At 33.3% G+C, this 27,978-nt stretch overlaps 4 protein-coding genes and 1 long non-coding RNA gene across 5 annotated transcripts in view; 2 read left to right on the top strand and 3 right to left on the bottom strand.

Moving 5' to 3' along the window:
• Positions 1 to 5,378, bottom strand: part of LOC106125447 (uncharacterized) — a 40,911-nt gene extending 35,533 nt beyond the window's left edge. Inside the window, exon 1 of the mRNA XM_013322648.1 lies at positions 5,235 to 5,378. The gene's annotated coding sequence lies outside the window, so the exon portion shown is untranslated. The remainder of the gene's footprint in view (positions 1 to 5,234) is intronic.
• Positions 5,379 to 10,692: 5,314 nt separating this feature from the next.
• Positions 10,693 to 11,245, top strand: LOC106125249 (uncharacterized). The gene is made up of 3 exons (XR_001228259.1): positions 10,693 to 10,729; positions 10,826 to 10,853; positions 11,110 to 11,245. It is a non-coding gene; the product is annotated as an uncharacterized LOC106125249 (long non-coding RNA).
• Positions 11,246 to 11,961: 716 nt separating this feature from the next.
• Crt (calreticulin) lies at positions 11,962 to 16,149 on the bottom strand. The gene is given in 7 exon segments (NM_001312135.1): positions 11,962 to 12,661; positions 12,882 to 13,220; positions 14,004 to 14,213; positions 14,357 to 14,554; positions 15,417 to 15,652; positions 15,824 to 15,928; positions 16,042 to 16,149. Coding segments are annotated over 7 exon segments (1,197 nt in total). The 5' UTR covers positions 16,130 to 16,149; the 3' UTR covers positions 11,962 to 12,640.
• Positions 16,150 to 19,619: 3,470 nt separating this feature from the next.
• Ns1 (Nucleostemin 1) lies at positions 19,620 to 24,014 on the bottom strand. The gene is made up of 9 exons (XM_013322603.1): positions 23,862 to 24,014; positions 23,271 to 23,560; positions 22,810 to 22,996; positions 22,315 to 22,539; positions 21,912 to 22,095; positions 21,460 to 21,682; positions 20,884 to 20,991; positions 20,362 to 20,526; positions 19,620 to 19,982 (listed from the first exon to the last, which is right to left on the bottom strand). Exons 1-9 carry the CDS (start codon positions 23,878 to 23,880, stop codon positions 19,653 to 19,655), a joined length of 1,731 nt encoding a protein of 576 aa, XP_013178057.1. The 5' UTR covers positions 23,881 to 24,014; the 3' UTR covers positions 19,620 to 19,652.
• A 960-nt stretch (positions 24,015 to 24,974) lies between these two features.
• LOC106125411 (uncharacterized) overlaps positions 24,975 to 27,978 on the top strand; it is a 45,697-nt gene continuing 42,693 nt past the window's right edge. Inside the window, exon 1 of the mRNA XM_013322604.1 lies at positions 24,975 to 26,233. Within this exon, the coding sequence (XP_013178058.1) occupies positions 25,414 to 26,233 (820 nt within the window). The 5' untranslated portion in view covers positions 24,975 to 25,413. The remainder of the gene's footprint in view (positions 26,234 to 27,978) is intronic.

Genomic DNA, 27,978 nt, shown 5'->3' with positions numbered 1-27,978 from the left:
TGGTTACTGTATCGATCGATCACACTGACCGTAAACTACAGTACAGTATTTTCACTTTGAATAATAATTATGGCTATAAAGTTATATGAAAATATAAACAAAATGTTTTTGTTTTCATTATAATACAGCTTTGATAAGTTGCCATCGTGGTTGTCAAACAAATCCGCTTAACCTTATTGTTTTACGTGAATATTCTAATTTCATTTTCAGATAAACAATTTACTATAATGAGGTGAAAGCAATTTTAAGGAACATAGGAAAAAATCCTTGTCGAACTCAATAGAATATTATATTATAACATTTTATTGAATCAAAATGTAATATAAACGAATGTATTTAACCAATAATCTAATAGAGATATATAAGAAAGAAAATGAACTCTTTAGATCACTGGTTAGTCTTCCCAAAAGCGTGTCTAATTACGCAAAATACACAGCATTCGATTTTCAAAAAGATTGGTTATTATGTCATGACGTATTTACACCAATGAATTATTTACCATAAATTTGAAATAAGATGTTAAATTAAACGGCAGTTTACACGTACCATTTAGTTAAGGATAAGACGAAATTAAACCAAAGTTATTAACACAAATGCGTTAGTTAATTGGTTAGGTTATCGAAACGTCAGTTGTACTTGATTTCCGTTGAATTAACATTCAGGTAGCGTTAGCAATACGCGGTGTCCGCCACTTTACCGGCGACTCAACAAACTCAATCACAAACAAACAATGCAATTACTTTTGTCTCTAGACTTTATAGTTATCTGTCATCTGTCAGTTTTTTCTATAATTTGTTACCTTTTTATGGAAGACAAAGGAATAAAGCAAATTGTAATAATTATTGCTACACAATATTATAAATAATAATGAACATTAAAACACATACCTTTAACTAAAACTTATTAAAAAAAAGAAAACAATCCTTACTATATACGTCAAAGAAAGGTTATAAAAACTGCTTAACACGAAATACCACTATAAGTAAAAAATATACAGCGTGTCCCAAAATTCAACGATAAAACGGTAATGGTGGATAGCGAATAAATACACATATGTAAATATATATATGTTTACATAATTGAGAAGATTTTTTACGAAAACTTAGAAATTATAGAGGTAGTGTGAACTAATGTTATGTTTAGAACAGTGCAACGTGTAAGATAGTAATGCCACAAGAAGCAGACTGCATCCACCGTTACGAGCAACTCTACAACAGTTTATAACAGATTGGAATTGCATAACTGAATCCCACATCGCATATTCAGTTTACTACTAAACTAAACATATTGAGCGTTTCTGAGACCAAAAGTTCGTTTAAAAAATATTGTTATATCTGTTAATGAGAGGGATGATATGTTTTATGTAGAGATTTTTGTCTCAGAAACCAATTTTAAATCAATTTGAGACGCTTTTAAGTTTTTTTAAATATCGTCCTTATATAGTTACTTCATGCCTGTGATTGCGTAACGTAGTTAAATGGGAAAAATACTAAAATACAACGAACAGCTAGCTTAATATAAAACAATAATTTTATTAACAGATTATCAGATTTATTTCTGTATCTTAGGGAACGTACCCATACTACGTGACTCGTTTAGCGGGGCGGGGGGGAGTCTTTAAAATACTACGGTCAGTCACAGGAGCGGGGGAGTGGCCCACGTTTTTGTCACGTAGTCGTTAGTTATTCATTTTCGTAATACATAATTCATTAGTAATTTAAGTATGCATGCAGTCTTAAAAAAACTTAGAAAAAACTAAAAAAAAATAACTCACGTAGCATGGGTATGTTCCCTTATCAATGATACCGATCTACAGAGTGTAAAAATTAATATTCTTGTTACTACTATTTAAACGATACAAAATTATAAAAGAGAGCTTCTTTATGTATTCGCCAATAAGACGCAAGGCTAACGTAAATGCAGACGTCATTGGCAATGATCGTTCCTTAGGTCAGGTGTCAAGCAACTGAGTCAGACGACGTGCCGAGAATACAACTAATACGTAGCTAAGTATGCATTAAGCACGCTTAACTTAAACTTATAGGAAGGAAGAACTAGAGAGTTTACAATATTAGTAGCACAGTAAAAAAAAAAAATGTTACTACTGCCACACTCAGAGTCTTATTAATGATAACTAAGGGGTTGCTTAAGATATTATTAAATGACTTATCTTCGGTTTTGCTCACTTGTATAAAACATATTGTTGTTTCCATTTTATCAAAGTTAATGAGAAGGATGACTATATGTTTTCTACAGGAATTTTGGTCTCAGAAATGAACGTGACAGTTAGACGCCATTCCTAGTTTCTCTGTAATACTAGCCTATTAAGTTGTTTATTTTTCATCATGTTAGTCATGTATTAAATAAAAGATACTTACAAACAAACTGTTAGCTGTTGAATGTAATGTTAAGTATGACGCAAGTATTATTTGATGTAAAATTGGCAAGGAGTCAACAACGCAATAGCATAATATTAAGTAATCGTTTTGACATAAATACCTACGTTACTTACAATGCTATTATAAACTCCTAATCCCAATACTAAGTTAGGGAATCAAGAGAGTTTTCAAAAAATAAGTCATGACGATATCAGAGTCGGTAAGAGGCTCTGCTATCGCAGTCTGCTATCGCAGACAGAACTCTGTCACAAAATATGTAAAACCTACATGAGCATAAAAGAAAAAAAAAACTTGACATGAGAGTTACACACTGATCTTTATAAATGGTCTGGCTATAAGGCGTGGTGTTTTGTGCCTATTTGTTTTTCGACATTTTGGCACTGATGCTTGGTGTTTGTGGCGGGGATGTGGATTCAAACTACTAATATAGATGAGTTAATGGCACGTAATATTAACGGGCGCAACGAAGCAAAGGCTGTGATTTTCAGCCAATCGTTTATTAGTGGAGCTACGGAACATTAATTATCTTATGACATTTTTTGACATTGACAGGGTGGCGTTACTGAGCTGTCATAATTTAGTTTGACTTATGCCCAACGCGTCAGATGTCCTTGGTATATAAACAAATAAACAGAAAGATGTTAGTCTCTTAGACAGAATATGTCAACACTTCAGGGTCAATTAGAGGTCTTTTTTGTCGTTTTCAGCGAAAGAAGTAACTTCTAAAATACATTTATAAGCTGCAATAGAGCACTGTAAATTAGAATTTCAATACAAGCAATCGAAATATGATACATGAACATTTTTTCATTGAATATTGAAAATGGTAAAGAAGTAATTCAGTGCCTAGAAATTAACTTGAACTTAAGTTAACTTAACAAAGGCTGTTACTAATTGCTACAATAGTCTGGGAAAATTTCTGTATTGATGATTAAATCCTTCTAGCCGTAGGTCATGAATACTAAAGTTAATGCGTCATTTTCATAAACACTGCAACCTTTTTTAATAAACAGATTTTTTAAAAACAAAAAGATTATATTGTTGAATATTCCTACAAAGAGTTTAACTAATCTAATTAATAGGTTTTAAATGATGTCAAATTGTTGACCCAAATGAAAATGGCTTTATCAAATTCAATAGGATAGCCTGTAGGAAACGTTTAAGCCTGTAAATTAATTTGTTGCCTGTCCTATCGCCTGTTAAATTGGACGTTGGATCAGGCCTTGTGTCTGAGAGTACAGGATGTTTCTTTTTTAATAATGTTACTTTACAATTAAAATTATTGTGCGGATTTTATGTCGTTTATTTAATTGTTATTTTCAACAAATTTTATATGAAATATTTACGTAAATAAAAGAAATCAAAATGATAAATACATTTGTAAATATAGAACATTATAAATAAACGTTCGAATTTAATTTGACTAATTCTGAAATATTAGATGCAATATTAATTTAAAAACCTTTAGTTATGTTCGTGTTCGTAAAAATTTCCTTGCGTTTACTTTGTAGACAGGTGGATAGAGTTGAGCAAAAAGGTGTTACTTTTGAATTTTTATTGTAAGAAAAACCAGTCCGTGAACAAATCGTTTTTACAGCGAGCTCCTTTTTTGCATAACCTGACCGAAAACACTTAAGTTTTTATTACATAATGATTTCTTAAGTGTTTTAAAAAGTAATAATTACAGTAAATTAACTACAGTAATTCTTTTCGTATAGAAATAACAAACCACAATATATTTGACATAATTCGTCATAAAACATATGCAATAAGGTATGCATCTTACTAATATTATGAATGCGAAATATTAGATGCATGAATATTAGAAAGTATCTCCAGATCGGCTCCATGAATTTCACTGAAATTTGGCATACATATGGAACATAGTCTAAAAGAAAACATAGGCTACTAATTAAGTTTTTTTTATCACGCGCACGGAGGTGCAGGCGAAGGCTAGTTAATAATAAGGTCAACAGCAATATAAATAACACTATTTATTTATCAAAACACCAAAAAAACATCCTGTGTTAAGGAATACGAAACAAATGACAATCGAAATCGGTTTAGTCGTTTAGGGTAAAGGCGTTTACAATAGAACTTTCATACATTCAAACGCGAATGTATGAAAACACATATATGTGAGAAATATTACTTTTCTAAGACCGATAACAAGTCAAGAAACATTTTAAGGATATCTTGACAAACAGTGATATTTTGTAAACGTGAAATAAGAATATGTAGATGTATGAAAAAGTATTGTGATTCTTAAATTGAACTACCAACCAAATTGACATATGCTAGAGGTAAAGATACTTTTAAAGGCTTCTAGCGAAAAAAAGGACCATTTTCTTGTATAAATTTTCAAGGCGGATACAAATTAGCACCTTGGTCTATTATCATAATTTAGTATTTGGCTTTTTTACGTATACAAAACTTTATTTGTTCATATTTAATTGAATAATTTATAATTAGAGTAAATCGCGAACTAAAAATGAATTTTATAATTTTGCAAAGTAAATTTCAAAATTGCACGGAGCTAATTAGAACGGCTTGCTTTGTTTTTTTGTCACTTTAACTGCACAGATAAGCTAAAGATCATAAACATTTTAATTTTTTTTCACGAAGCTAATGCCCTACTTTTGTATTATAAATTAAAAAAAACTTATATTAATTGTGTTCTACAAACGCAAAAGGTTTTTGCAATTAAACTTAGTAATTGATACATCTAACTTAATAAACTGCAACATAATACCGCCACCCGACTTCACTCGCCTTTCGAATCGAAGCCTCAAGGCTGTATTCACTTACAATATGAAATTAAATTTAAATACTCACAGTAGGAAAATCCAAACTCCAATTTTATTATTAAATCACTTCACGGTTGTATTGAAAGAATAAAAAAACGATTTTATATTTTTATCGTCACTATTTTCATTGGCGATGACACATGTGCTCTCGACTGAGTTCCGAAGAGGACTGAGGCGCCCTCTCGCGCGAGGAGAGGGGCTGACCCTCTGTACCGCGATACGGCACGCGTGATTAACTTAGATTTTATATGCATTACTCGTATTCAGAGATCCCTGACGGAGACCGCATACGACACAATCCTTAACAAACTTCCTGTATTTCAGATTTATAACCTAAAAAGTCCTACCTACCTACTATCTATCATCAGTCAGAAAATATTGACTAATTTAAGTGATTAATTCTAGAAGTGAATAGGCTGTAGCGCTGATTTGATGAATCATTAGAAGTCCAGCCAACATAAAGATAATAAGTATTTCTATTGTTTTTGAGTAACTGAAAGTTTACATGCAAGGAAAAAACCTTTGAATATATTGAAGAATTTTATTGGAAGAGCTACTTAGTAACAGTTAAGTAAATAATAACCTTCTCTGAATGTAGCAATACGCACTATATAATTTTATGAATAATACTACCTGCCAACCGTGACACCGGCCACGAAAAAAAAAATAGTAGCCTATGAGTTCTTCCATACAGTTTATATATGCCAAATTTCATCGAGATTTGTTCAGCCGTTCTGGAGATACCTTCAAACAAACATCCCTCCATTTAAACATTCGCAGTTATATTATTAGTCAGATAAAACTAACCTTTAATTTTTAACCACAGAAACAGCTTATCATTGATACGTGCTTATTCCTTGCTTATTATAAAATAACTAGTATTTTTAAATAGACGGCTTTTATCACAATGATTCATTGTTTCAACAATAAAATGTTTAGTTATGAGGCTCGACTATTGTAGCATATTGTGCAAGTGCTGCTTATCTTAACAGACCTACCAACAAAAGAACATAGAATAGGTTAATAAGAAGAAAAAAAGAGTTCAGTAAGTCTACTCTAAGAAGGTTTTTTATTCTTAGAAAAATAAATTGTCTATGTCCCTTTTTTCATAGAGAAAAAGATGAATATGTATTTGAGAAATATAAGTACAAATAAATGTAACATTCAAATGTCTTTGACATACTGAAGTTGTGAACTGGTCTGTTAACAAGTTCAATCGTAACGCAATTAATGTTCAAACTCAGTTTAACTAACCCTAATTTTAACTATAATAACCTAAATAACAAAAGCTGAGGAGCTAAACAAAGTGCATTCGCTGACACGCGACAATCACGTGACTTATCGAAAGTTATTGTCAGTTCTATACAATTTTGAAGTTCGTTTTAGAATCGTTTCCTAGCGAATGCACTTTGTCTAGCCCCGCTGTATCTTTTTGTAACTAAATAATAATGTATTATTTGATACGGAACCCACTTACGTATGGTAAAACTCGCATTCACATCAAATGTTTCATTTATTTTTAGTTTTCACGTTCAATGGCACACACAGGCGCTGCTTGCTATCAGCAACTCAATTTTTAAAGCTTGCGACATCCTCTTAGGGTGAAGAATAAAAAAGAAGACGCAAAGATAAAGAAAGACCGTTAAAGTGAGACAAAATATACATGATATGTTATACCTTCACATAACACAATTTGCTTTACGAACCTACGATGGTGTGTGTACGAACGAACGATTTTATTCTGAAATCTTACTAATCTTAGCCGTATAAATGCAAAAGTTTTCATAGATAGATGTTTGTTTGAAGATATCAACGTCGAACGAAGATAGAACAAAGTCCAGAAGAACACTTATTAAGTTTTTTTTTAATTCCGCGCGGACGCAGTCGCGGCCGACAACTAGTTGAATCTGGCATATACGTAAGCCTCTCCCGAGCTCACACGATATCCTAAGAAAACATATGCAAATAGTTATAAAGAGAAATGAAATATGTACTCAGATTCGTGTCACTAAATCAAAATACAATACCATGCAAGTACCAAGAATATTCTCAGATGTTTCCTAAAAAAAATTAAGTATAGCGATGAATTTTCATTAGTTAAAAAGTTTTTTACGTAGGCATGTTCGATGCTCGTAGTTGTGTGCGGATGCATTTCGTGATTACTCTGGAGTAGCTTGCGGCGCGGCGGTCGCGAGATTAGATTGAACACAAAAGCGGTAAAAGCGGAACTTGGCTGTATATCCTAGTTTATTGCGATTTAAAAGAGTTGATTCTTAGATTTTGAAGAATTTATTTTATGTTTCGATATATTCGAAAAAACTCATTTCTTATTATTGTGACAAATTTTGTAACATATAAGCATTTCTACTGTTATGTAAATTTTCATCTGCTACAATTATATATCTAAAGCAATACAATATACTTTTTAAAATCAAGGATTCATTTTAAATGTACCATTTAACTAGATCTGTCAGTGACAGAGTCAGCTGTGACCTTGTTGGGCCAAGTTTGGGCAAAGCGAATGCTTTCGTTACATCGTTCCGCTCGAATTGTCACGTTATGAGATATTTACATGTCACGGGACGATGACTGTACGACTTCAATTGAAGATGAAGAATAATTAGAAAGAGCTTTAATATGGTTACAACTTCTTACAAAGACTGGGTTGATGTTTGCCCTAAAGAGTTATTGATAAGGACCTGAGATGACACTATAATATAAAATCTTCCAGTTTAAGTCACCAAATAAAACGTACCAAAGCCAAAGCAGCGACGAAAACACTTCGAATAATATTTTCTTATTAGGCGAATCTCTTATAATTAATTTTCTATTAACTGAAATTAACTACGTAAATATTAAAGTAAAATGTGCATTAAATATTAAATTCGCATCTAATTTGTAACAAAGTTTCATAGACGAAGACTTTACCGAACGGAAAGGTTCTGTCGGGAACGAGGCCGATAATGGCCAAAGTTAGGTCGATTCACAATCGGTCCTCTGCTGGGGGATGTTAAGCTCCTAATAATGACCTCCAACAGTTTGCAGACTTTAAAAGTTTCTGTTTATAAAAAATATATTTTTTATGAATTTAGTATTTATTCCTCTTGTGTCGGAGGCCAAGACCCACTTTGGGTCGATGCGCCAGCGGAGTAAATAAGTAGTATTTATTTCACTACGATATAATTAAAATGTGTTTTAGCAATCTAACTTCTGACTGATATCATAAATGCCAATGTTTTGCTGGAAGGATGGATGTTTGTTTGAAGGTATCCTCAGAACAGCTTTATAGATCTCGCTGAAATTTGGCATAGATGCAGAACATAGCCTGAAACAAAACATTAGCTACTTTTATATTCCTAGCGGACGAAGTCTCAGGCGACAGCTAGTGAAATATAAATAGATTTAATTCAGCGCGTTTAAATTAATATTATGTGGCCGTGTCATACATATACGTAGGTGTACAAATATTTAATTAATTCAAGTAATTTGCCACTAATTTAATTCCACACCCCATTATTCGCGCCCCTATTTTGCATATATTAATGTTTTATATTATGTAATTTTAATTAACCAAATTAATTAAACTTATTGTGTACCTAAAGAATTTAAAAAAAGAACATGTGAAAACACAAACACGACTTATAGGATGATATTTTTCTTTTTTATTTTCATCGAAAAGATTTTGATTCTAGAGATATTGTGAAAAATACGATTTGAAATGTAACTATGACTAGATTAAGGTACACGTCCATTACACGCATCTAAAGCACCGCATACACGGCACGTCGAAATCATATAAAGCTAACTAAAATCTGTTCCGGGCCGTGCGTGCGATGCGTCCGGCGCGGGACAATGGACGGGTACCTTCAAACTCTTCCATCGTCATATTTTAAGACAAGAAAATATTCACCGAACATTTTCTTTGATAACTTAAGTATCCCTTAGTTTATTTTAGTTCAATCTTACAAAGTGCAATATTGACTAGAGACATACTTTGTTGTTTTTGCCACCCCTGAAATTCCTTAATTTTTCTGCATCAGAAAAATAAATTGAAAGACATAGAGATAAGGTACAATTTACAATGCCTTTATGATGTTGAACCTAATGCGATACGGGGATGCTAATGTGGGGTGATAAAGAAAAATGTCAACATTAGTATGAATTTCGACGCACCCTGAGTATCCAGTGTCGACAGACACCCCTGTCTACTATCGTATGCAGCAGTTTGTTTAAAATACAATAAGGGATGGTTTTATTGTAATTTTTACGAGAGAATAAAAAATAAATGAAAATGTTCTTATTGAAATATAGATGGCTCTGCGTCAGCCATATTATCATTTTAAATGTAAAATACCTTTCAGGCGTTACGTTTTTTTCACAGCTTAGGAACAAAACACGCAGAACTAACTAGATTTTTTATATGTTAGAAAGTAAATACATTTACCGTAAATTAATGTCGATAATGTTTTTAAATAAAACTTTTTACACCTTTAGTTCGTAGACAATACCTAATTGTCTTTGGTAACAAATATAACCAAGTCAGCAGAGTTAACAAATCGTTTTCCGTAGATGTCAGACAGTTTTATGGTCCCCGCGTTTAGGGTCGGCTGTTAAATCGATTTTAACTCAATTAAGGGGAAACGGAATCGAACATAAAATTGTAAGGGACACTGAATTCGTTGTCATTTACTCTGTAAAATTAAATGTTAATTAAAAATACCCTTATTTTTAAATTACAATAATAAATGACTGAACTTAAATACAGAAATTAATATTTTACGAAATGATGGAGTCAATAGTTTACTTGTATACCAATAATCATGAATTATATAACTGGTTGCCTTCATTTATAAAATAGATATATGGACCCTTTTAGCTTTAATTTAAGGGGGTTTAACATGAAGGATAACACGCCACATCTGCTGACACACCCTATTGTTTTCTCTTCTAATTAATGTCCCCCATTTTAAGAGCATATGGACATCTGTGGATGTGTACAGATGGACAGCACGCACTAAAACAAAGTTTAATTAATTGTAAATGAAATTAAACTCTTAAAAGTTATCTATTTCCGTAATAATTCCCCATCAAAATCAACCTTATAAATCAATCAATGCTAACTTCTTTCATATGTTATTAATATAATATCCGTAACTAATAAAAATATACAAGAAAAGTCGATAATTTCTATCTTTTGAAAGATATTTCATTACCAACAACATGCGCCATCTAGCGTATTTAGGAAGGAACTTATAGCTAAGAGTATGAATTTTAATTGAAACAATAACAGACATAGGTAAGAGGAAATACCAAAAGTATTGTCTGCAATATTATACGCATGAAATATTTGTACTACGTGAAATGAACCGATGACAAAAGTGTTTAGAAAAAGATTCGAGCGTGTAATTCACCGTAAATGTTTTTGATATATAAGACGGCTCGTGTTCCATTTATTTTAAGAAATTATCTTTGTTAAAGATGTTGAAAACAAAGTTATTTATTGAGTTTGTTTTGTCAATTTTGGTAAGATACTTTTTATTTTATTTCTTTAATTTATGGCACTACTATTTATCTATGAAATTAGCAGGAATTAATTATTATATATTCTGTGTGTTGCAGATTTTGTCACTGGTTTTGGAGAACGAAGGTAAATTTATTTTTTAAATTCAAGGTGATCTGTACTATTTCAAAACCAATATTAATAAAAATCACTTATTTTTTAAAATTTGTTTTTTGGTCAAATACGCAATCACAAATAATAACAACGCCTGTTGAAATATAATAACCAAATGATAATTGCTATTTTTAGCGAGTTCGTTCAGAAACCATTTCTGAAAAAGTTTATAAAAACATATTTAAGTAATTGTTAAATTATAAATTTAAATATCATTTTTTGTAATCAGTTGAAGCAGCGCCGGAGCCATGTGGCGAATTCTTCAGAATGCTGAAACACGAGCCGGCAAAAGACGACATAAAAGATAAAGAGGAAGAAAAGAAGAAGAGGAAGGAAAAGAAAAGAAAAGAAACATTAAAACTTATCGAGAAATGTGAGTATTGATTTACTTTTTTACTATAGTTCTGGTCCCGCAACTATTCAAAAAACTCTACTTAATTATATTTGTACATGAAAAAAATTAATATTCTGGTTTGTTTCAGTTTTCGAGGATCTATGTAAGTACTAGCTTTAACCCGCGACTTCGTCCGCGCGGAATGAAAAAAACTTAATTAGTAGCCTATGTGTTTTTCAAGACTATGTTCATCTATATTAAATTTTAGCGATCCGTTAAGTCGTTCCGGAGATACCTTCAAACTATAATAACATCCATCCAAACATTCGCATTTATATTAGTAAGAGAGTAAGAATGTGGTATAAATATAACCGCTAATTATTTGCAGTTTTTTTTAAATAAAGATAAAAGAGGCAGAAACTATTTAGGTTATTTAACGTTAAGATTTTTCTTGATTTCCGGTCAGTACTGCCTTGGGGTTAGCGGACGCGAGAAGCTGAAAACACAAACCTAACGGATGCAGCGGTCGGAAACTATATTAAATTCTTATCCAATATATTTATGTAAATCAAAACCAAATAAAGTTGGAAACGTTTGAGTTTTTTTTTTAATGAACCTGTAATTTTACATACTTTATACTTAATATGAGTCCGTGAGTTCCAAAACTAATATTTAACAATTTCCTTGTTGTTTTCACAGATTATTATTGACGGAGAAACATTTCGTAGTAAATAAAACAAAAAAAAATAAAATTGGTATTAATTTTAATCAGACTCATTTCACAACGTAAATTGAGAACTCATTATACAAGCATTTATTGTACAACATAGGACCAATACAAAATGTTGGCTGTTGGCTGTTGGCCCATGTTGGACAACAAACGTACAAACACACAAACACGACACACGGTGTCGCAACATAACATTAAATAACATACATGAGCGCGATTCCTTTATATACATACATACACACATCTGTCATTACTTATAACATAAGCCAAGGAATATTGCATATCTCACAATTAGGGTTGCAACGATACTTTTATAATATCGATATTTATTCAATATAAATTCGATACAGTTTTTATCAATACACAATTATTCTTAAAAAAATGTGTTAAACAAATATGTTATACAACTTAAATCATTTGCTAAATCAGTTACTTACATGTAAAAATGGCAGTATCGATATCGATAAATATCGATATAGTGCATCCCTAATAGCAAAATGAGCCAATCCCGTGTGTTACAAAGTAAGTGACGACGTAATATATCGGATAATTCGAGTGTTCCACACAGTGACATGTATATAAATAACAGATACTGGATAGAATAAAACACACACAAAATGGCGGCTTGTTAGTGTCGGGTCGGCGCGCACTTAGTACCGGCGGTACGTATTGTCTCTAACTCACTACATTACTAATCTACAGCTCGTCGTGTTCATCCTGGGGACAAAGATAACGAAACATTAATACTAAACAACTAAAACAGAACTACAAAAGTACTAATGTAATAAATATAACAATGATTACAGTTGTCAAAATGAAACTAAAGAAAAAAAAACTCTTTACAATCTTATAAAAAGATAAATTAGACTAGTTAATTCCCACTCTTAAATAGGTCACATAGCATTGACTAGGATTAAAGTTCTCAAAGTAAACTTACAACAGGCGCCGCTTCACCGGCTTCCTCATCGAGATCTTCATCATCCTCCTCATCATCAGGCTTCTCCGCCTTCTCCTTCTCCCTCTCGGCCTCATCCTGCTCGTTCTTCATCTTCTTCTCACCCTCTAAAGTCTTCTTAAGTGCTTCCCCGCGCTCCTTGGCCACCTCCAGGTCGTCGGTGATGAGGAAGTTGTCGAAGATGGTGCCAGACTTGACCTGCCACAGGTCCAGGCCGACGGCGCAGAGTTCGTCCCTCTTGTACAGCTTGGAGTCGGCCGTGTATTCAGGGTTGTCGATCTCGGGGTGCACCCACGGGCCTTTGTATGCAGGGTTGTCGATCTAGAAACAAAATATTTTTTGTTAAATAAAAAATCGGTATTGTAAACACAAATAGTTTTACAACCAGTAGTAAAACTATTATACATAATTAAGGAAATTAATCATTAATTAGTAAATCAAATTACAGGATTGGAACAGGAAATTAAAGACGATTTCTAAAACATTTAATATTTCGATTTCTTTGTTTCCCTCAGTTAAAACGTAAAATAATTCTTATAAGTGCCAATTTACACATACAATTTTCAAATCACGAACTCGACTTGTCTAACTGTCAAAAGGTGAATGAACTTTGAGTAACCTATTACCGCTCTTACGAAATTGTATGTTCAAAAATTTGCATCTAACTGTCACATGCTAATATAGATCTTATGTTAACGTGACAAGGTGCATATTAAAAAGTCCATAACCTTATTAGTCACATGTGACAGAAATGAGTCAATGCTCTTGTGTTGGTAGAAAGTTTGAATTAAATTCACTTTGTTATATTTGAAATAGGAAGCTTATTTTTATATTAATTGCACACGAACATAAAAGAGTTTATATATTTTGCATTACAAAAAACTGGCAGAATAAAAATTTATTACTAAAAATTTTCTCATAGTGGCTGTACTGCGCAGTTTGCCTTGCCCACATTGCTTTATCCTACTACACCTAACACTGTTCTGTGCAGCAACTTGTGAGTTCCGAGTTGCCAACATGTTTAAAGTCAACACTAAAGATGTACCTACATATGTACCCTATGCCAATCAACATAGGGTAGTAAAGGTCAGATTAATATCATACCTGCTTGGGGGCCCAGACTCCCTTGTAGTCGGGGTTGTCGATCATGGGAGGCTCCCACTCGCCGTCCATCTCATCATCCCAATCTTCGGGCTTGCTGGCATCAGGGTCGGGGATGTGCTCTGGCTTGTCCCAGTCCTCAGGCTTCTTGTCCTCAGGGTCAGGAATGGTGGGTTTGTCGTCCCAGTCTTCAGGTTTCTTCGCTTCAGGGTCCTAAAGGCAAAAATATTAATAGAACATTAGTATCAATAAATTTTAATTTTATAATAGCTGTAGCTGCTTCCGAATCTTGTTGATTACTACAGCTGCCTGTACTCAAGAAGTAATTGAACTGGGAAAAATAAAACTCTACATACCTTGATCTTCTTAGGTGGTAGGAAGTCCCAGTCAGCCTCCAGCTCTCCAGATTCCACCTTTTCATTGTCAATTAGCACCTCATAAGTGTTGTCAGGTTTCACAATCAGCGTGTACAAGTGCGTGTAGACATCATCCTTGCAGCGAATGTCTTTCTTGATCAGATGGTTCTTGCCTTTGTAGCTGAAGATGACATGCACCTGGTGACAAAAGTAATCTTGTCAGTAAATATTTACTTCTATTTAATACTGGCTTATAAAATATGACAAAATTACTACAGGTTTATAGTTTTAAACAGACTAAGTTTAAAAAAAATCTGTTGAAGGTTAACCTTCGAATGAAGAAAAATAATTAACAAAATAAAATATTCCAACATATTACATACTTAGTTTTAACATATGTCATATTTAAATAATAAGCCATCAACATGAAAACTTTGAACTTGTCAGATACAAAAAATTACATATAGTAACTACTACAAAATATACAAAGTTCAAGAACATGTAAGTATTCCATTTGTATGTTGTAAAATATGTATTTTACTTATATTATGTATTTGATAGTTTTCAAATACTTAAAACATAAATGTACAGACCTAGTGGAGTAACATTGTAAATATTGCATTCTGATAAGTATATTATCACCAATTAAATAGTTGCTAGTAAAAAATTGATAAAGAAAAAAATAATTTTAAATACCACCCCTTTAATGTGACAAATTGTTTAATAAGATATTTTTTTAATATTACAATTAAATTAATTCATCAAATGGCTTCATAAACTAATGAGTATGCTGATTGCTTATTACTTAACAAACCTGTTTAAATAAATTATCTTCCAGCCATCACCTTATATCACAACTAATATATTTTAAAGACTGCAATCATTTAAAACATGTCAAAAACATGTTTTCATTGCTCAAACATCTGTATCGCTGTATCTACTTATCCCCGTTTCAAAGTGTAAGAGTAACAATATATTTCACATGCTACATGAGTGTTTTGAGAGTGGTAATTCACACTTATATTGTTAAAATGAATGTTAGTTAAATATATTAACTCACCTTTTTGGTACCAGGACCACAGATGTCAGGTCCAAACATAATTTCATAGGGAGTTTCGCCGTGCATGTCCTTCTGGTCCAACTTGCAGTCAAACACCTTCAAGTAACCACCTCCGCAATCAATATCTTGCTCATGCTTCACCGAGAATTGCACCACCAGGGGCTTGTCCTCGTTGGAGAATGGCTTGAACTTGCGCGACAGCGCGTAAAATCTCGCATCTTCTGAAGTCTGCAGACCTGGAGATGACGGTCGTTATCGGTGAGATACAAACTATAATAAATCTCTAACATTGAAATGATGAGAAAATTAGTCTGAATCATAATTAAAACAAATGTGTATGTTACAGATCGTTGAAAATAAATTAATGAAACTCGTGGCCAGTGAAATTAGAAAGGAAAACCACGTACCTTTATCTTCCTCGGGGTCATTGTAGAATTTCCCAGCGGTCAACTTAAATTTGCCGAACTCCTTGCCGGGGTGCTCACTGTACACCCAATTGGATTCCCATGATTCTGCAATGATAAAATCACTCAGAATCCATTATGACCACCGGCGTCCTAGATCAATAGCAAACGCGGCGTGCCGGCATTCTTTATTAAATATTCTCAAAAATGTTAAATCTTACCATCGGGGAATTTCTCTTCAAAATACACTTCACAATTAACAGAATAAATTGCCAGTAAACTGACAAAAGCTAACGCTAAAGCCCTCATTTTGTTATACACAGTCAGCCTCTTTCGTCAATGGATCCGCCACGAATAACTTCGAATTTTGGCGAGTTCCCTGTTATTTAATTTCTACCGGTTTGTTGCGTTGCCTGTTTGTTATCTCTGTCGCTCTCGACGAAAACAAAGCGGTGCGAAGGAGAAAGAACAAAACATACGTGTCTTTAGGAAATTGATAAAAGAGAGCGAATGAAATGAGCTTATAGACAAATCAGTAGGAGGAAAGGAGACAGAAGATTTCGTTCTTTGACGTATGACGTCGAATTACGCAGACAGATGGAAAGCTGCTATTGGTCGTAGGATAGCGAATAGAAATTGAACACACTATTCGAATCGAACAACTTGGTGACGCGGGAAAATACAAAAATATTTTTTTCCTTTCTTATAACAAAAAATTGGGACATTTGTGAAAGAAAAGGTGAGCTTTATCTTCAACATCTACCTATGATTTTTATGATAAAGTGGATATAAAACTGAATACGTATTTAAAATATTTATATCAATTCAGTGATCTAGAAAGTTCACCTTGGTGAATAATTCTCGTCCAATCAGCGTTTCACATGACATCAGAGCGTGATGGATATATAGAAGTTACTGAAGTTAGAGTGAAAAAGTTGAACCCTATCTACGTGTGTTTTTAACATTAATTTCGTTGCTGATAATTCAATTGATTGACGAGTTTTTTTATTATTTTAATGTTTATTATCCTTGTTGACCTTTCGTAAATTAGTAAAAAAACTGCCTAAAATTGCCACTATTTTTTTCTATTATACTATTTTATTTATTCTTTAAATGTTCGATATCGGGGAGGCGTAACTAAAAGAAAATTAACTAGAATTAAGGGAATTTTTAGCTCATTTGTTACTTTCGAATATATATCATTTCTTACGTTAATGTTAGGACGTATTGGGCGCCCAGATGCGAGAATCAGTCTAGCGTCCGTAAGGTACTGACTCAGAGTCCATTGTCGCTTCACTCCCTAAGGCTGGCTGTGAATAACGTTTAAAAAAAGTAATAATGTCTATGAGTACACGTACTATTACATACGCATACTTACCTGCATAGAAGAAATTCAAGGCAAAACATTACCCATAGATAAAATCATAATGTACAAAGGACAGACCTTGGCGTGACAAATTATTATAATAACTTCGAATTCATCGATTTTATTTCATTCTAGTGCTATCACGTAGATTCCTCCGCACAGAATTAAAAAAAAAACTCAAATTAAATATTGCCTATGCCTATGATCAGGTGTAGAAAAAAAAATTTTTTGTTCTGCCAAAGAGAATATTTGAAGATGAGGTCCAACAAGCAATTTTCGCGTTATGTTAAAAATGCACTGCCCCTTAGGCCAATCTTATGCAATGTTACTAAGTCATAATGTCGCTTTCTAATGCCATGAGAATTTTTATAAACAATCCAGTAGTTTTGAGTTTATTCGTTAAATACAAAAATATAAATGTTTCCTCTTTATAAAGTTAGTGATAGTAAATGTAGATTTTGGAGCGTGACTAATGTTTATGATTCTAAAGTACATTTACCATAATTGTATTATTAAAAATATTTGTATTACATTTCTCTTCATGCCTATGTCTGTTGTCCAAAAAAAAATTAAAAAGAAAAAGTTACATGTTTTTAGGCAAAGGAAACCAACGTTATAAAGTCACGAAATAAAACAGCCAGTAATATTAACGTGAAATACATATTTAGCCTTTATAAATTGTTAGCTGTATAATAGAACTAGGGCCATACTAATCGTAAATTACACCTAATTCCAAATAACTATAACGAGGTCATTAACCTACATTTTATAATCTCAACTAATGATAACGATAATGTAATTGACTGATCATATTACGGTTTGGAAGGTTAAAGAATTTTTACCTTACTGTTTTACGTGTTGGCACCCTCGACTCAGTCTGCGCGGAATTAAAAAAAAACTTCATACATTGTCTATGTGTTCTACACCTGTGCAAAATTTCGTCAAGATCCGTTGTACCGTCCCGGAGATATCTTCAAACAAACATCCATCCTTAAAAACATTCGCATTTATAATATTAGTAAGATACATGTGCAGATATTAAATACTATGTCACAATGGTTTTTACTGTTAAAACACCTCAATTAATACGAGTATTTCGAAATTACGATATTGACAACCTATGGTTTTTTACACCTGCATTTTGTCTGCATAAAGTGCAAGCCAATTTTCTTCTATGATTCTTATCAAACCTGCATTTGATACGGTAAATTTATATCAACAAATTATTCTTATTGTTGAAACGAATATATATATAAAACAAGCTATCGCCTGCGACTCCATCCGCACAAAATTAAAAAAAAATCTTTATTGGTAGCCTGTATTCTTCCAGACATTCTACATCTATGCCTAATTTGAGCAAGCCCCGTGCAGCCTTTCTGTAGATACCTTCAAACATCCATCCATCTAAACATTCGCATTTTTAATATTAGTAAGATATTGTAAAAGATAATTACTGTGTTCTTTGCATATCGATAACTATTCATCAGGTAAGCAAGCTGGTTTGCTTTTCTAACATAAAATACACAATTACAAGTTTTGTAAGCATTTAGTGACTTGACGCGACATGTAGCAATGTTTATGAAACTAAAGACGTTACACGGATGACTCGTGTTGTAGTAATAATATTATTGAATGCACCTAACAACATTAGCTACCGTGTTCCTTTATTCCAGAGGTTGTCAAACTTTTTTTAACCGAAATTAAAAAGCTATTACCCCCAATTCTAAACCTCCGAATCTTCCGTGGACCCCAGGGTATCAACTTAAACTTTGAGAATTATCACATTGTTCAATGTGCCTATGTGTATTTATAAATATAAAACACAGTAATCTTTTATCGTGAAATGTTATGTACCTGATTATTCGTTATCTCATTGAGTTATTACAAAATATTTGACCCCATTATCAATGACTCTTTAAATAAAGCACAAGTATAAACAGATCTTAACAAGGTATTACAATTTCTTACATTACTTATTACTGTTAGAAAGAAAATCCGACGCTGTGGCAGTGTACTGGCACAACACTAGCCTTACTAAAATGTCGAAGTCTGTGTCCCCTCACGAATCATTTTGACACTTGACTTGGTAACGAAAGCGCGCCATTTGCGCTGAAGGGTTCTAATTAATAATGTCTAAAATTACTTACATTTTTTGTTTTTTTTTTACAAATTGAATTTGAAATCTTATATATGCGAATGTTTCGATGGATATTTTGTAAAAGATTTCTCCAGAACAGCTGTATGGATCTCGCTGAATTTTAGAATAGATGTAGAACATATAGAAAATAGTCTGGTGGAACACATAGGCTACTAATTAATATTTTTTTTAATTCCGTGCGGACGGATTCGCGGGCGACCGCTAGTTTGTTATACAAGTTCTTAAAGAGGGAAATTCATCGTAAATACTGTGAGTACTATGATGTGTATATGTAATAAAAAATCATGTAAATATAAGTTTATTCAACACTACAAAGAAAAGTCTTCTTTAAAATTGTAATCGTCAGTTTTTTTATACGTAGTGAGAGTTACATTTTCCAATACACCAGCCAAATTTACAGCTTGCTTTTCATCTTTCTTTTGCTTCTTTTTATCTTTTTTGAACTGCATCTTTCGTAATTTATTTTGTTTAGTGTTGCCCTCTATTTGCATTTCAGGGTCGTTTTTTTCTTTACCCTTTTTCTTATCTCCTTTCTCTAGTTTCGATCTGATGGTGACTTTTTTAGGTAATAGTGTAGATTCATCTTCGTCTACTTGCATTTCGTCTGACGCCGCTTTGACAGGTCCTGTACTTGTTATCTGCAATTAAATAGTCATTAAAAATGTATATGTAAGTTAATTTTGACTCAGGGTTACCATTATCAAAAACTTTGAATAAAAAGATTATTTGATTTCTGTTATTTTCTTTCAAAAAACATATAAGTAAATACAGTAGACTCGCTTTAATCAGGCGCTTCATGTAATCTAAGATATCCATTTTCAATTTACTAATATTGTAAATGCGAAAGTTTAGATGAATGGATGGAGGTATCTTCGCAACGGCTCAACGGATTTTGATTAAACTTGAAATACATTTAGAACATAGCCTGAAAGAATACATCGGCTACTAATTATATATTTTTTTAATCCACGCGGACGGATTCGCGTGCGACAGCTAGTATTATAATAATAATTATACCTTAATGCCTTCAACATCATCTTTGCCGGACTGCAGAGCATCTATAGCTTCGGTTTCCATTGCCTCGAAGGAGTTTATATCAAACTCCTTGGCTTCCGTTGTTACTATTTTAGCATCAACATGTATATTAGTATCTTCTTCTGGTGGTTCCGTGAAGTATCGAACCTGGAGAGAGAAAATTGTCTATCTAACAAAAAACTAGATTTCATAATTTGTATCTGTAATTTACAGCGCCATCTACTAGAAATTGATGAAATTAAATTGGGTAAAAATTATCATCTTTTAAGTAAGACGACATTATTCATCTTACTTATCTTAATAACGGGAAAATTTAGATAGATGGATGGATGGATGGATGAATGTTTGTTAGAAGGTATCTCCGAAATAGCTTAACGAATGTTGGTAAAAATTTGGCACAGATATAAAACTAAGTCTGGCAAAAGACACATTTTTTAATTGTGTGGACGGAGTCACGGGCAAGTACTAACGAAATATACATAATAGACAAGTATAAAGTCATACCTTGCCAGTATTCCAGTCATTGAGGAGTATCCTGGCCGCAGCCTCCTGGTCGGGCACTCCGCCCTTCTTGTACCTGCCCATACGAGACGCTAAACTTGCGAAGAATTCCTGAAATTAAGATTAAGTTATAAAAAACTTTGTATTAAACATAAGATGTATCGTTCACAAAAAAAATTAGAATCAATTTTTTTTAAATTTGTTAATGTATTATATAATTAAAATGTATTAAAACTCACATCAATAGGATTCTACAGTTTCTACGGGTAAAGAATATATATTTTTAATTATAATTACAACACAATATATAATAGTACAATTATAATTATTCATAAAAGTACAATTAACAAAAAAAAATTTCAAATTCATATAAATATACATAAAAATAAACTGCTGTTGTTTAGTCTCGTTAAAACTCGAGAACGGTTGAACGAATTTATCTTATCTTGATATGTTCATGGAGGTCTAGAAAATATTTAAAAGGTAAGAAAAAATCAAATAATTGGAGGGACCTAAAAACTTTTTTCAATCCACCCGGACGGAGTCGCTGGCGACAGATAGTATGAACATAAACCTTACTTGTGGAGTATTGAACGGTGGTACACAATACAAATCAACTAATGTATGCTTGTGTGCTCTCTGCAGTATGGCGGTGGCGGGGGTCACTGGGTCCTTCAGACTGCCCACTCGGATGGCATTCTTGAGGGCTACAGATGCATCATTGTCTGATCCCGTATGGAACACTATACCAGGACTGTCGAGGATCTTAATCTTTGAATCTAATTGTACTGTTTGCATTTGCCTGAAAATTATAGAAAAAGATATATTAAATATTGCTAAATACCTAAATTTCTGTTTAAAATAGAATTAAAGTGATTAAAATATAGTTAAAGCAAATTGTTTACTGCCAAATTAAACCAGCCCTGTTATTAATCTATCATTCATAGTATTAAAAAAATCTAAATACATAAATAATATCTGTATGAGTACAATTATTTTTTTATCTGATAATTTTAAAAAATAAAACTCACTTTGTAACACCCGGAGTACTACCAACATTACAAGCTTTAGATCTATTCAAGCTGTTTATGATGGAGCTCTTGCCAACATTGGGCAGACCGACCACACCCACTGTTATTGATGTCTTAATTCCTTTGTTACGACAGTAGTTGCCCAAAAGACTCATCAGGAGTTCAGCACCTACACACGCTGAACCTGGAAAATACAAAGTTTAAAATTAACTCATTGCATCGATAATATTGTAATACTAGCGGACGCCCGCGACTCCGTCCGCGCGGAATTTAAAAAACAATTATAAAACTTTATATCCTTAACAAGAACCTCACTTATTGCAAAGATTGGCTACATATTTTTAAGTATTTTTTTTAAATTCATTATTAAATATATCTAAAAGTGTTAAATATATTAAGTTACCTTTCATTTCTTTCTCTTTAACAATATGTTTCATTTTCCTTCTCCCTAAGTTATGTTGCTGGTCCTGCGTGGATGCTTTGAATGGCACCGCTGGAGCAAATCTTCTTAAGTACTTTAGCCATGCTGTGAGATTGTCACGAGGCACTAGGTCTGCCTTGTTTAGTACTAACACTAGCCTCTTGCCTGATTCGCGGACTGCTTCTTCTACTTGAACACATCTAGTGCCTGAAAGTTTGTATTTGAAATGTTAGCAGATTTTGTAAATTTGTATTTTAAATATCGCTTAATACGTCATTGGTTTAAAACACAATAAATTTATATTTTAATAAAAAAAAAACTATTAATGAATCTCTTCAATCTTGTTATAACATGTTAGAACATGTTGTAACATTAATATTACAAAAATTAACCATACCATATAACCTTAAAATTAAATCTAATGCCAAAGATTGGCAGATTGTTAACAAAATGAAAACATTAAATATTATTACATACCTAATGGATCTCTGGCATCAACAACTTCTAAAATCACTTCAGCTTCGGAAATGACCTTTTTGAATTCTCTATAATAAGTTTTTAAAGAGTTCTCCTGCTGCCTGTCTTTACCAAATTCCACATCATCATTTGCATCACCACCTTTGAAGGCATCATGAACTTTCCCTCTTGCCTCTGCATTGGCTACCTAAAAATATATTACAATTTTTAATTATAACTGCTTTACTATATTATGATATGATAAACTATTTTTTCCATATTTTAATTTTTAATAATCCCAATACAACTATGCAAGAGATGTTATAATCTCACTAATATTATAATTAAGAAAGTTTACATGGATGGATGGATGTTTGTTTGAAGGCATCTCTGGATCAGCTCAACAAATTTTGATGAAATTTGGCACTCCTACAGAACAAAGTCTGGAAGAACATGTAAGCTACTTGTTAAGTTATTCATACTAAAGTATCCATAGCAACGGGATTGTTCTTCTTTTCTTCCCTTTTCTTCTGTTTTTCTAATTTAGCAAGTTCCTTTCTTTTCTGTTTCTCTTCTTCTTTGTGTTTCTTAACAGCTTCAACCTCTTTCAGAATATCTTCTTTAAAAGGACATTCATTTGGTATCTGAATTGGCTTGTTCTTCTTTGACTTTGGGTTCTTCTTTGCCTCTTTTTTTAATTTCCTGTTGTGATCTCTCACTTTCTTTTCTATTTTATACCTCAACCGTGCTGGTTGCCTCTTTGATGGCTTTTCTGTAATATTGCAATTGTAAGAAATTATTTAAATTAATGTTAAACTTTGATTTCACCATCATAGTTTCTCTAGTGGTAATTATTAATTTTTAAAAGGGACACGTGCAAAACCTTTGATTACGAAAACTGGTATTTTGTTACGAAAAATGGTATACATTAGCAATATTAATATAACTTTTTGTATTGTATGTAAAAAGATAAACCAAGAAAAGTTTACACTAAAAATTTTCGCAATTTTATTTTCTGCTAATAGTTAACGTGAAAAACCATTTTACTGTGAAGGAGGAAAAAGATAACTTACTTAGTTTAAATTTCGCCATATCTAATAAGCAGATAACTTTAAATATATGAACTTAGTAAATTACGACTTAAAACACTATTTAAAACATAACCTAACTTATCACGTCGGTTTATTTTGACACTTCTTTAGTTTGACAGTTCGTTTTATCAACATGTGCTATTAGTATTATTGCCACCTGCAAAATATGGAACATTTTTATTTTATATACTCTTTGATTTTTAGGTTTAAACTACAAATTATTTAAAAAATATTTTTAATTTGCACTCTTATTTTTCTTTAATATTTTGATTAAACACATACACACTAAACTTATTTATTTATAAGTAGCCGACTTTGAATGGACACAATTTTCAAGATGGAGGATCTCCGCTTTGCGTTTAATTTGTAGCACAGATTATAAAAGTTTCGCTCGCCTGGCAGCGGGCATGTAGGAATGACCACATAGAAGATAGGCAAGTGTCCCTACGCCCAGCAATAAGTTTACGACTAAAAGTAACTTACTGTTAAATGTGGAGAGAACGAAAAAATTTATGGAATAAAAAATCATAACATATGCAATATGTAATATTATTGCATCTAATTTCGAACAGAGGTACTTGACTTACACAATGTAACTACAGGCGCGCTTCCTTGCACTTTGTTTTTTAAACTTGGCTTAGACATTGCAAATTAATTATTTTAGTTTTCTTTGAGAAAAAGTTACTATTTTAACGAAAAAATTCAAAAACAAATATGTTTCCACCGTCTAATTACGGCTTTTGCTTTATGCAAATGTAACATTGATAGTGCTTTGTTTCTTCCTATTACATTAAAAATTTATTTCATTTGTACAATGTTAGCATTATGTATTAAGACTCCATTTGATGTGAAAATTTATGAATGTGTTTTAAACTAATAAAAAAAAATCAGAAATGTCAATGGCTTAATAAAAAAACTACCATCTTAAATAGGTTCATACGTGAAAGTTCACTATTTATGATTATTTCAGTTATAACATGTACTACAGTTCTATTGTGTGGTAAAACCCACTCTGAATAAATAAGCAAATATAAAATGATAAATCATTCTCTACCCGTCGCATAGTAAATATTTCGTAGATGTTGGTGTGAGTACATCGTGATAGGTAAACAAAACACGTCGCGATTCATTCATATCATTTGTGTATCGTTGAATGAGCGCCGCAAGTTAGCGCACCGCGACGCTATGTGACGGGTGCGCTTTGTTCCCGGCAGCTGCGCTCCAACGAGACTTGTACCTGGGCAGGTAACAGAAGCAACAGGTCATTTCTATATGCGAGGGGAGCAGCCGGCACGAACCCGATTTCAATGCGACTCTATTCTAGCGAGCTCGATTACTCGACCGCGCAGCGCTCGCTCGTCGTCGTCCGTCAGTTGCGTGCCGAACTCCGGTGTGAGTGTACGTTGTGCGACGTTGTGTCGCGTTATCGTTCCTCGGAGACTTTCACGCGCTTGATTGTATTCCGACGACGAGTGATGTGCGCGAACGCAACACTGGAAGACTCTATTCAAGATCAAAGTTTGTGACGGTGCAAATGTCTCCTAGTTTAGAAGGTATCATGTTTAACAGGAACGCGAGCGCGAACCTGTCGGCGCGACGGCCGTTGCTTGCCGAACCGCAAAAGCCAGTAGTGGTGCCTCCGCGCGCACCACCCCGAGACTTCGGCACGCACCGACCTCTGCCTGCGCCCCGGAATCTGCCGACGGACTACTACGAATACCGTCCAGATTACTGGAAGCCTTCGAACGTAGAACTCGAAAAACGATTGCAAGAGGCAAGAGCGCGGGAGAAGGTTGGCTACTTTCAAGACAAAGTGACGACTCCCGATCTGAGCTTGGACCGCAGAGAAGCGGAACTCGTCTTCAGATTTGACCCTCACGCGTCAGCCGAATACCTATCGAGCCAGTACCGTGCCCCGACTGTGCATTATGCTAAGCCGCCGACCCCGGTGAACGGGTTCGCTAACCGTTTGCCGGAGAGAGACGGCCCTTTTGTGTTCGGCATACACAGCCCTAGCCAATTTCCGATTCCGCGAAGAGACGAGGACGATGACTACGATTATTCGGAGGTGGCAGAGGAAAACGGTCACACTGTGATACAGGATGATGTGTCCGAAGACATGAACTGCTGTGATAAAGTAAACGATTGGGCAGTGCGCGACAAAAAGAGCAGGAGGACTTTGAATCGAATGTTTCAGATAAAAGACAGACGTAAAGTGAAATGTGGAAAGAAAGAGAAGATAAAGTGTGTGTTGGTCGGTGACGGAGCGGTGGGAAAGAGTTCATTAATTGCAGCCTATGCGCAGGACACGTTTCGGGAGGATTACCAGCCCACTGCCTACGACACATTTAACGGTAAGCTTATTGGAAATGTTCATTTTATGTATTAGTAGCTGGCGCATACCACGTACAGGTATAATTTATCTTTTGTTCGACTATTCTGCACGAAGACACGATTCGATAATACGTTTTTGGTTCAACAACTGCTATGGGCTATCGCAAATGGCCCTGATTTGTCACGATATTAAAGTGATTAGTTAAAAAGACTTTTAGCGTTGTTTACGATAACATTAATTAGTAAAGACCGTTTGTTATCAGCTGGCGCCAACACAGATATCCACAGATAAATATTTTTACAAGAAACAATTAAATAAAGGACTAAAGTAATTATGTCATACTGACCTGTTTGAAAGACAGTCCTTGCTACTATTATTGTAACAAAGGTTTCTGGTTTTTGTCCTTAAAATGGTGTCAAAGAAGCACTAAAGTTTTTTTTTAAGTAAAAGGGTACCTAAAACTAAAGTCGTTATTACTGTAGATATAGACTATGGGTAAATTGAATCCTGAAGAATAGAAGCAGTTGCAGTCATTGACACGTTCGGACATTTGTGGCCTTATCAACAAGAGAAACTTGTTTTAAACGTACGCAACAATAACTCCAGCGACGGTTTCTTATTTAAAATTCTTTGTACGCTTTCTCGTTTCGATTTATAACGTCCACACAAAGGTTACATGTTTATTGGAATATTGGAACTGTATCAGTATTTGTACAATCTACGGCGAAAGTATTATTTGACAAATGACGCCAGAGACTTCGAATACAAACTGAGTTTTGCCTTATCAACCTTTATTTTATTACTTTAATGTTTGTAAAGCAAATATGTTTTTTTGTAACGTAAATACAGCGGTCGTATTAACGGTGCACTGTTCTAAGATCGAGTCAATATTGTACTACGGAGACGTCAATGATTATAGGGTAGGTAAAAACATTTTGAAGGTTAAAGTTGTTGGAAAAGATAACAGTCTAGTTTTCTATACATCTGAATATTTATAGGAAAGTTACCTTATATTGTTCTTTAAAAATATAAGATAAATTAAAAAGAAAATTACGATATGCTTTGGATCCTGTTTATTGCAGATTTAAAATTATCTTTTAAATCTTATTCTAAATATAGTTATTCTCATATTTGTCATTGAAAATATCGCTTTGAAGTCGGATCACGATCTCGATAGCTTATCTAGACAAAACTCTTATAAATTTATGTTATTTATTCATTGAGATATCATTTGATCTTATTTTATTTATTTAGAAAATTACAAAAAATAAATTATAATACATATATTATATAAGTAAGAAAACTTGTCAAGTCTCATTAATATTTGAAAACTGATATAAAAACGGCTAAACACACGTACATATTCGTCCGGTGGCGGCACCGACTAGCTTCGAGCCCATCGGGGGCCTTTCATCAGGATGAGTGGTACTGGTATTATTTCGCGGATGCGGCGAATATACGTGGGTGTTTCGCCGTTTTTATATCAGTTTAGTATAATGTCTTACTAAAGTTTGAATAATTTAATAGAATAATATCTGATTTATTAACATTGCCTAACCCATCCATCAATGGAAAAAAAATCGTATTGAATATCAAAAACTTTCATTTCCCGATAATTTATCGAATAAAAACTATAAGTATTCAACTCAAGTATAAACTACAAACGACTGTGGAATAATATTTAGTTTCCAGTAAAAAAAACTCCTATTGGGGCCCTACATACCCGCACGTAGGCATAAGTTCAAAGCACCTCGTTAATATGGA

The sequence above is a fragment of the Papilio xuthus genome, unplaced genomic scaffold, assembly GCF_000836235.2.
Source record: "Papilio xuthus unplaced genomic scaffold, Pxut_1.1 DF825928.1, whole genome shotgun sequence".
Lineage (NCBI taxonomy): Eukaryota > Metazoa > Arthropoda > Insecta > Lepidoptera > Papilionidae > Papilio > Papilio xuthus.
This window is presented reverse-complemented; position numbering and strand designations above follow the sequence as displayed.